Source organism: Cavia porcellus, unplaced genomic scaffold (assembly GCF_034190915.1).
Source record: "Cavia porcellus strain 051 isolate PalLab524CR breed Dunkin Hartley unplaced genomic scaffold, mCavPor4.1 scaffold_28, whole genome shotgun sequence".
Classification (NCBI taxonomy): domain Eukaryota; kingdom Metazoa; phylum Chordata; class Mammalia; order Rodentia; family Caviidae; genus Cavia; species Cavia porcellus.
This window is the reverse complement of record NW_026947511.1, coordinates 7,376,668-7,386,680: the sequence shown is the minus strand read 5'-3', so window position 1 is coordinate 7,386,680 and position 10,013 is coordinate 7,376,668. Positions and strand designations below refer to the sequence as shown.

General features: G+C 52.8%; 1 protein-coding gene across 1 annotated transcript; it reads left to right on the top strand.

The window, feature by feature from the left end:
- The first annotated feature begins 3,734 nt into the window (after window positions 1-3,734).
- LOC134473854 (uncharacterized transmembrane protein DDB_G0289901-like) lies at window positions 3,735-7,827 on the top strand. The gene is made up of 3 exons (XM_063239553.1): window positions 3,735-3,741; window positions 4,098-7,481; window positions 7,748-7,827. Exons 1-3 carry the CDS (start codon window positions 3,735-3,737, stop codon window positions 7,825-7,827), a joined length of 3,471 nt encoding a protein of 1,156 aa, XP_063095623.1.
- Window positions 7,828-10,013: the final 2,186 nt, after the last annotated feature.

Below are 10,013 nucleotides of genomic sequence, written 5' to 3'. Positions count from 1 at the left end.
TTTATGGTTTGTCATCTATTTAATATTAGTAACTATTTTGAAACCTCCATTTAAAATGTCATATCTAACAAATTTTATTGAGATTTGAGTATGTGAGATCATTAACGTTAGCATTTTCTAAAAGATTCTTTAGCTATTTTAAGACAGCAGCCTGTCCCTCAGCTTATACGTGCGAACATGCGCGCGCACACACACACACACACACACACACACACACACACACACGCACGCATACACATAGTAGAATTTCTTGATTTATTCATCAAACCCAAAAAACCTTTAGGAAGTAATTAGAAATCAGAGAAATACATAAATAAATTAAGACTGTTTCCTTTAGCCAGTTAAGAGAATTTGGCTTTGTCTGATTACATCCTGCATGTACACTTGGAGGAATTCTGATGAGGCTAAAGAAGATCTTTTACGTCAGGAAGGTTGCGACGGGTTTGTCCTGGCTTCCTTGTTGGTGAAGCCGTGCAGGTGGCTGGAATCTCCAGTCCCGCAGTGACAGTGGAAGGCGCTGTCCGCGCAGCAGGTTTCGGCTTTCTTCCATCTCTTACAGTTACACTTTCATCGCAGCTGAGGAAGAGCGGGGAAGAGTGCTAGTCCATGGAAAGTGCGCAGTGTGTAAGACACACGCCCCTTCCCTCCCGTGTCACTGGCCACAACGTGGCCCACCCAGCAGGATCCAGCAAGGGGGACCCAGTGAGCCTGCTTCCCAAGCAAGAAGACAGTTTTATAACCTGCTTCTCAACTCTTCTCCACCTCCATTTGAGGAAAAAGGGTTGCAGTTTTCCGAGTTTTAGAAGTGTTTCTGCCCTCTTCACTGCTTAAAGATGTGGGGAGATCTTGCACCCAAGCTCAGCCTGGGAAGTTTAGCATTTTGTGTATCTGGGGAATTTGCAGGTAGTATTGATCTCGAAGCAATGAAAACCCTGATTAGCACCCAAATCCCTTCCCTGGATCCAGTGTTACCCTCAAAATCAGATGGAGAATGGTGGCCCAGAAAAGATAAATAGGCACCAATACTACCTATTGAAAAGGAACTGTCTCTTCACATATGAGGACCCTTATTACAACACGCATTCCTCCTACAAATCTGTTTTTTAATTATTTTTATTTGTACAAATCTGTTTATTTAACCCATAATTCTGCTTACAAGTCCTGGTCCTACAATTCTGTGCTCCTGCTTACAAAGCACTAATATGCACAGCCCTTTTATCCCTACCAACCCTTCCTCCTCCCTGTGGAGCTCCATTCCTTATAAAGTGCAGCTCTTCAAACTGCACCCCGTGCTTCTGTCAAAGACGTCCTCTAGCCTTCCCCTTCAATACAAAGCCTTGCTCCTACAAACTCCGCCCTCATAGCCTGGCTGATAACAAGTTGGCCTTGCAACTCCTACAGAGCCCTATTCTTCCTACCAAGCCCTTAGCCTTCTCCCAAAGCCACAATCCAACAAATCCATAATCCTTTGTAAGCCCTACTGCATCTAACAAAACCTCAGTACTTGCAAAACTTAACTCATTCTACAATCCCTGCTGTTATAAAGTCCCTCTAGTTCTTAGAAAACTCCACTCCTATGGAGCGCCACTCCTGCAGAGACCCCATGATAATTACCAGACTGGGCTTTGCACTGTTCTGCTTCTCCTACCAGCCAGATTCCTTGGTTAGTAAGCCCTGCTCTTCCTACAAAGCAAACTTAAAAGCCTTAATTCTTTCTCCTGCCTAGTCTAGTTCCCTGTACTGTGAAAAAAGCAAACAAAAAATTCCTCTTAAAAATCCTTGTTCCTCCTCTAAGTGCTCTTTTTATGAAGGCATGATTCCACTACCAAGTCTGTATCTCATGTTATAAAACCCTGTTTGCTCTACCAGGCCTGGCCTCCTTCAAGCCATGTCCTCTCCAAACCCTGTTCGTCAGCCTAGCATAACACTTGTTCTGAAAATCTGATTTTCTTATTAAACCCTTCTCCTTCCTCACAAAGTCCTCTCCCTAGGAAGCCTTGTTTTGGGAGTGCTGTTTGTATTCACCAATCTCTGTACCTCCTTACCGAATCCTGTGCATCTTACAAACCCTGTTTCTTATGGAGTCCAGTTTCTTATAAAGCTTTGTTCCTCCTAATAAGACAATCTTTGTATAAACATAAATTCTTTGTCTCCCAAAATTGAGGCATAAGTTTGGGGACAAGGGAGTTTAGGAGAGTTTTATTAGAAATAATCAGAAAAAAATAGGTAAATACCAGGAGGGGAAAGAAGTCCAACATGCTTTCTTTGTCTTGGCCTTGCATAGATGGAAGAAGGAGCAAGTTCAAAGGACTTTAGTTCAAAAATTGGCTATATTGCCTTTCTAATGTTTTCTCAAAGTCTGGTTCAATCTGGGTCCAGAGGGAGAAACTGTCCAGCTGAAGTCCAAGTCCACAGGAAGGAGAAGCCATTCACTAACTAGTATATCTTTGTCCTGGGAGGAAAAGTCCTTACTTTCCTATTTTTTGTAGCTTTTTATCCTTCTTGTGTTTACCTTTGCACCTCTAGGTTCAACCAGCTGCTTGAGTTAGTTGTTTAACTGTGGGCTATTTCCTGTTATGGGACCTCTATTTAGACTGTTCTGGCCGCATTTTCATAACTAACCTGCATTAGCAAAATCCTGCCTCTCCAACAAAGCCAGTCCTTCCAAAGCCCTGCTCATGGTTACAGGTGTTGCTCCTAAGCCTCCCTCCTCCTTAACAGTCTTCCCATCAGTCTCCCTGCTCCTCTGGGCCACATACTGTTCCTCATCCTTAAGAAGCCTTCTATAAAGCTTTTGTTTCTCCTACAAACCCTCCTCCATTCGATGATGTGTTTTGAAAGGTCTAGCTCTTAAAAATCCTGTGTCCTATTAAAATTTCTGGTCCTCAGGGCTGGGGATTTAGCTCAGTGGCATAAGCGCCTGCCTTGTAAGCAGGGAGTTGTGAGTTCGATCCCTGGTACCGATAAAAAGGAAAAAGACAAAAAAAGAAAAAAAAATTTCTGGTCCTCCTAGGAAGACTTTTTCCTCCACTAAGTTTGTCTCTCCTTAAAATCCCCACTTATCCTATAAACTCTGCTCCTCCTGAGAAACCCTTTTCTTCCTAGAAAGCGCTACTATAAACTCCTGGGTTTTTTATAAAGCCCCATGCCTCCTTACAAACCCCTGCTGCTCCTTGCAAAACCCTGCTTCTTTTTACAAGACACTATTAACTAGTAAAATGCTCCAGCTCAGGGTGGCAGCTACTTAGAAGTCTGAAGTAAGTATGCCTGGAGACCAACATGGGAAACATGTGAAATCCCATCTTTTAGAAAACTTAAAAATGATTTATGAAAGTATTAAGGTGTCCTACAACTTACAGAGCACCTCTCCTCCTTAGCCCTGCTGTTCCAGACAAACCCATGTTCGTGCTTCCAAAGCCCTCCTCCCACACAGTCCAGTTCACAAGCCCGTGCCTTGAGCAGGCTTGTCAACACTTTCTCCCTCTGTCATACATCAGCTTTCTTAAAAAATCCCAACTATAGTCATGGATGTCACTGATACCTTCCCACTAGATTACGGGCTCTGAGACGGGTGTTAAGTTGGCCATTGTGGTTTATCCCACACACTCGGGGAACTCCGCTGTTATAAAACTAGGGTGAATAAAGCCGGGTTTCAGAAAGAGAAGCCACCCCATCAGGGTCTTCTGCCCCTTTCCCAGCCACCTCCATCCCTTCAGAACTTTCATATGATCAGGATGAAGGGTAACAAGGCAACCATTCTTCAGTTTAAAAAAAAAAAATACATTTTCCTTTAGTGTCAGATCCCCGTAAGTGTTGTGAGAGCAAGACCTGTTCTGTTCCCTCCACACCATCAACGTTGTCTAACAGAGAGAACACGGGGATGGATGGGGAAGACTGCATTCTGTGTGTGAGTCATGGGCCGAGCACAGAAGGAGCAGCCCTAGTTATGTCTCTGGTTCATCACTTTCGTGGTGGCATCACAGCCCAGCCATCCTCTCCTTTTCCCTCTGCCTTTCCCCCTATTTCTCTCTTTTTCTCTCTTTTTTCTCCAGAGTTTAGCTTAGACAAGCCCTCTTGCACCTAGGACCTGTGAGTAGCCAAGTGGTGCGCTCATGGGAAGCTCAGGCCTGAGGACCCCGGCACACAGGACTCACCCAGAGCTTGCTGCTTCCTCGCCAGCCCCAGCTCCCCGCTGCTGGCACTGAGCCCTGTGGAGGGAGATAGGGGCACCACAGGCTGGCACAGCAGTGCATCGCCCCTCTCCACAGGCGGGTGCAGCAGTGCATCGCCCCTCTCTACAGGCCGGCACAGCAGTGCATCGCCCCTCTCTACAGGCTGGCACAGCAGTGCATCATCGCCCCTCTCCACAGGCTGGCACAGCAGTGCATCGCCCCTCTCTACAGGCCGGCACAGCAGTGCATCGCCCCTCTCCACAGGCTGGCGCAGCAGTGCATCGCCCCTCTCTACAGGCTGGCACAGCAGTGCATCATCGCCCCTCTCTACAGGCTGGCACAGCAGTGCATCGCCCCGCTCTACAGGCTGGCACAGCAGTGCATCGCCCCTCTCCACAGGCTGGTGCAGCAGTGCATCGCCCCTCTCCTCAGGCTGGCACAGCAGTGCATCGCCCCTCTCTACAGGCAGGCGCAGCAGTGCATCGTCCCTCTCCTCAGGCTGGCGCAGCAGTGCATCGCCCCTCTCTACAGGCTGGCACAGCAGTGCATCGCCCCTCTCTACAGGCTGGCACAGCAGTGCATCGTCCCTCTCCTCGGGCTGGCGCAGCAGTGCATCGCCCCTCTCTACAGGCTGGCACAGCAGTGCATCGCCCCTCTCCTCAGGCCGGCGCAGCAGTGCATCGCCCCTCTCCTCAGGCCGGCGCAGCAGTGCATCGCCCCTCTCCTCAGGCCGGCGCAGCAGTGCATCGTCCCTCTCCTCAGGCCGGCGCAGCAGTGCATCGCCCCTCTCCACAGGCCGGCGCAGCAGTGCATCGCCCCTCTCCACAGGCCGGCGCAGCAGTGCATCGTCCCTCTCCTCAGGCCGGCGCAGCAGTGCATCGCCCCTCTCCTCAGGCCGGCGCAGCAGTGCATCGCCCCTCTCCTCAGGCCGGCGCAGCAGTGCATCGCCCCTCTCCTCAGGCCGGCGCAGCAGTGCATCGCCCCTCTCCTCAGGCCGGCGCAGCAGTGCATCGCCCCTCTCCACAGGCCGGCGCAGCAGTGCATCGCCCCTCTCCTCAGGCTGGCGCAGCAGTGCATCGCCCCTCTCCTCAGGCTGGCGCAGCAGTGCATCGCCCCTCTCCTCAGGCTGGCGCAGCAGTGCATCGCCCCTCTCCTCAGGCTGGCGCAGCAGTGCATCGCCCCTCTCCTCAGGCTGGCGCAGCAGTGCATCGCCCCTCTCCTCAGGCTGGCGCAGCAGTGCATCGCCCCTCTCCTCAGGCTGGCGCAGCAGTGCATCGCCCCTCTCCTCAGGCTGGCGCAGCAGTGCATCGCCCCTCTCCACAGGCTGGCGCAGCAGTGCATCGCCCCTCTCCTCAGGCTGGCGCAGCAGTGCATCGCCCCTCTCCTCAGGCTGGCGCAGCAGTGCATCGCCCCTCTCCTCAGGCTGGCGCAGCAGTGCATCGCCCCTCTCCACAGGCTGGCGCAGCAGTGCATCGGCCCTCTCCTCAGGCCGGCGCAGCAGTGCATCGCCCCTCTCCTCAGGCCGGCGCAGCAGTGCATCGCCCCTCTCCTCAGGCCGGCGCAGCAGTGCATCGCCCCTCTCCTCAGGCCGGCGCAGCAGTGCATCGTCCCTCTCCTCAGGCCGGCGCAGCAGTGCATCGCCCCTCTCCTCAGGCCGGCGCAGCAGTGCATCGCCCCTCTCCACAGGCCGGCGCAGCAGTGCATCGCCCCTCTCCACAGGCCGGCGCAGCAGTGCATCGTCCCTCTCCTCAGGCTGGCGCAGCAGTGCATCGTCCCTCTCCACAGGCTGGCGCAGCAGTGCATCGCCCCTCTCTACAGGCTGGCGCAGCAGTGCATCATCGCCCCTCTCTACAGGCTGGCACAGCAGTGCATCGCCCCGCTCTACAGGCTGGCACAGCAGTGCATCGCCCCTCTCCACAGGCTGGTGCAGCAGTGCATCGCCCCTCTCCTCAGGCTGGCACAGCAGTGCATCGCCCCTCTCTACAGGCAGGCGCAGCAGTGCATCGTCCCTCTCCTCAGGCTGGCGCAGCAGTGCATCGCCCCTCTCTACAGGCTGGCACAGCAGTGCATCGCCCCTCTCTACAGGCTGGCACAGCAGTGCATCGTCCCTCTCCTCGGGCTGGCGCAGCAGTGCATCGCCCCTCTCTACAGGCTGGCACAGCAGTGCATCGCCCCTCTCCTCAGGCTGGCGCAGCAGTGCATCGCCCCTCTCCTCAGGCTGGCGCAGCAGTGCATCGCCCCTCTCCTCAGGCTGGCGCAGCAGTGCATCGTCCCTCTCCTCAGGCTGGCGCAGCAGTGCATCGCCCCTCTCCACAGGCCGGCGCAGCAGTGCATCGCCCCTCTCCACAGGCCGGCGCAGCAGTGCATCGTCCCTCTCCTCAGGCCGGCGCAGCAGTGCATCGTCCCTCTCCTCAGGCCGGCGCAGCAGTGCATCGCCCCTCTCTACAGGCTGGCGCAGCAGTGCATCGCCCCTCTCCTCAGGCTGGCGCAGCAGTGCATCGCCCCTCTCCTCAGGCCGGCGCAGCAGTGCATCGCCCCTCTCCTCAGGCCGGCGCAGCAGTGCATCGCCCCTCTCCTCAGGCTGGCGCAGCAGTGCATCGCCCCTCTCTACAGGCCGGCGCAGCAGTGCATCGTCCCTCTCCTCAGGCCGGCGCAGCAGTGCATCGTCCCTCTCCTCAGGCCGGCGCAGCAGTGCATCACCCCTCTCTACAGGCTGGCGCAGCAGTGCATCGCCCCTCTCCTCAGGCCGGCGCAGCAGTGCATCGTCCCTCTCCTCAGGCCGGCGCAGCAGTGCATCGCCCCTCTCCTCAGGCCGGCGCAGCAGTGCATCGCCCCTCTCCTCAGGCCGGCGCAGCAGTGCATCGCCCCTCTCCTCAGGCCGGCGCAGCAGTGCATCGCCCCTCTCCTCAGGCTGGCGCAGCAGTGCATCGCCCCTCTCCTCAGGCCGGCGCAGCAGTGCATCGTCCCTCTCCTCAGGCCGGCGCAGCAGTGCATCGTCCCTCTCCTCAGGCCGGCGCAGCAGTGCATCGCCCCTCTCCACAGGCCGGCGCAGCAGTGCATCGCCCCTCTCTACAGGCTGGCGCAGCAGTGCATCGCCCCTCTCCTCAGGCCGGCGCAGCAGTGCATGGTCCCTCTCCTCAGGCCGGCGCAGCAGTGCATCGCCCCTCTCCACAGGCCGGCGCAGCAGTGCATCGCCCCTCTCCTCAGGCTGGCACAGCAGTGCATCGCCCCTCTCTATGGGCTGGCGCAGCAGTGCATCGCCCCGCTCCTCAGGCTGGCGCAGCAGTGCATCGCCCCTCTCTTGGAGCAGTTTGTCAGTGCCTCTCTACTCCTTCCCTTTTCCAGGTTATCATCTGTGTATTTTTCTCCTTGTATTTTCCTCCTTCTCATTCTACTCTTACTTTTATGTTCCTGTTTCTCTGCTTTAGCTGCCTCTCCTGTATTCTCAGCCACTTCCAGTCTACCTTCCTTTCTCACATCTAGTTTTGTATTCTTGCTTCTTTTCATTGCTCTCCCAGTTCCTTTTGTCATTTCTGTGTGCCGCTTACATTTCTATATCCCTTCTTCTCTTGCAGTTCTAATTCTTCTTTCCTTGTGGGTCTTCTTCCCTCCCGCAGCAGTCCCCTTACTGTTTGAGCGCAGTGTAGAAGACTGACACTTGCAGGCCAGTGTGTGCTCAGGAAGAACACACTATGTCATTCACGGAGTCTCAGCTTTGTTTGGGGCGCCTGCCACTGAGCAGCCCTGTGCTAACCAGACTCTGGGAATGTAGTGCTGAGCCAAACACATGCAACCTTGACCTTAAGGAATCCTGCAGTACAGGAGATGATGGGAGGTAGAAAAGGAGATGAAACAACACAAATACATGAGTAAAAGGGCCGATGAGTTTTCTAAAGAAAACAAGGACTGTGTAAAGAATTGTGGTTTTGTGGGGTGTTCCAGACCCTTACAAAATAATGACATTAAGCTAAGACTCAAAAGATAAATAAGCAAGCCAGGCAAAGAGTAGAAGAGTATTTCTGAAGAGCAGTAATTGCAGCAATGGGCTCAGGGCAACCCAGCAACCTGTAGGAGACCAGCATGGCTGTGCTGGGCGGGTAGGAGATCACGGGAGCGCTGGGAAGGCAGGGCCAGCTCCTGAGGACACCTGCAGGCCAAATTTAAAACTCACAGTATTCTGAACATGACAGGAGGATTTTAAATGGGAGCTTGAGATAATTATATTTTTAAATTATCACTCTGGGAGCTTGGCAAATGGATTGTAAGCTAGGATAAAGATGGAAACAGGTCCAGTGTCTCATGCAGTAATCCAGGCAGGAAAAGAACAGAAAAGGGCCTCAGGACATTGTCAGTGGAGCTCAAGATGAAAATGAGGACAGATGGAGAAAAATGGACCTCTTTGCGCACCTCCCTCCCAGCTCAGTGCATTGTGCCTCCCTTCAGTGTAACCTGAGCTGTTAGGCTGTGAGTGGAACTCTAGATACGGGGGAGAGAAAATTTAGAGGGTGGAAGACAACACGGAACCCGGGGGGAGCAGCCACAACCAGACTCCTCAGCTGCCTTAGGAAACTGAGGATGCAGGGAGCTAGGCGCAGGGCCGGGAGCTGGGTTCGGGATGGAGAGGGTTAGAGGAGAGCTAAGGGGCCACCTGCACCAGCCCCGCCCAGCATCTGGTTAGCAGGCCGCACCTCGCCCTGCCCGCCAGCCAGACCCTCCCCAGGGCCCCGTGTGCCCTCCTCAGTGCCGCCTGCGCTGTGCTGCCCAGCCCCCTCCCTGAGGTGTCCTTGTCTCTCTTTCCTACCAATATTCCGTCCTACCTACTTCTTCCTGGCTGCTTGGAACTGAGCACCTTTGCCCTTCAATGCCCTTCCATCACCTTTCCACTTGGGAACCAGGAAGCCGTCAGCAAACCCTCGAAAGAGTCTATGAGCTGAAATAAACATTGCTGCTTTTAACTTTCAGGTATGAAATGTTCTGACCCATCCACAGGAAGTGACTAATACAGTCCAATTCAGTCTGTTAATGAAAGACTTCAATACTGAGTCCTGGGCAGTATTTCTTCCTTCACTGAGCTGGGATCTGGTATAAAGTTACCTTCCTTTTGCAAGTGGTGGTAAAGAATGCAGTTGATCTGTATCCTGATGAGTTACGTTGCACCTAACACCTCACAGGGGAGCACAACAGCAAGTTGCCGTGTAACATGTATATGAAAATTTCTACCTTGTAATAATCATATGTTTGTTTATTTATGGTAAAACTCTGAGAAGATACACATTAAATTGTAATAACAGTTACCTTTGAAAGAGGAGTCGGGCATGAGAGAGTGACCTTCATTTCTTGCTTTACACTCCTTTGTATTATTTGAAAGTTGGTGACAAAAATGTTACATTTCAAGTTTTAAACTCCAACCGTATAAGTATCATATTTGCATATCGGTTTATTGTTTGTCTCGTCTCACTGGGATGTAAACTGAATACAAACAAGAACTTTATCCTCTCCTTGTTGTTCTCACTGTGATTAGAGCAGTGCCTCGCACACAGGAAGGGTCCAGTATTTTTTTAATGAGGGCCAAATCTATTGTTAAAGAAATTTAACAGCATCTGTCTTCCACATCCTCCTCCCCACCCTGTGTGTCCTTAATAGTAAACCGACTGGGAGCCCAGGAATCCGCGGCTCCTTGCCTCTCCCCACATCATTGGTTTCTGTGGTAAACAGGCTAAAAACCCAGGAGGCCCCACCTATAATTGTGATTAAGCCTGCTAAATTCAAAATTATTACATGATAAGCTTCAAGTAACAAAGAATGATTTATTTTAAAAGAGAAATTTTGATATAAGTTTAA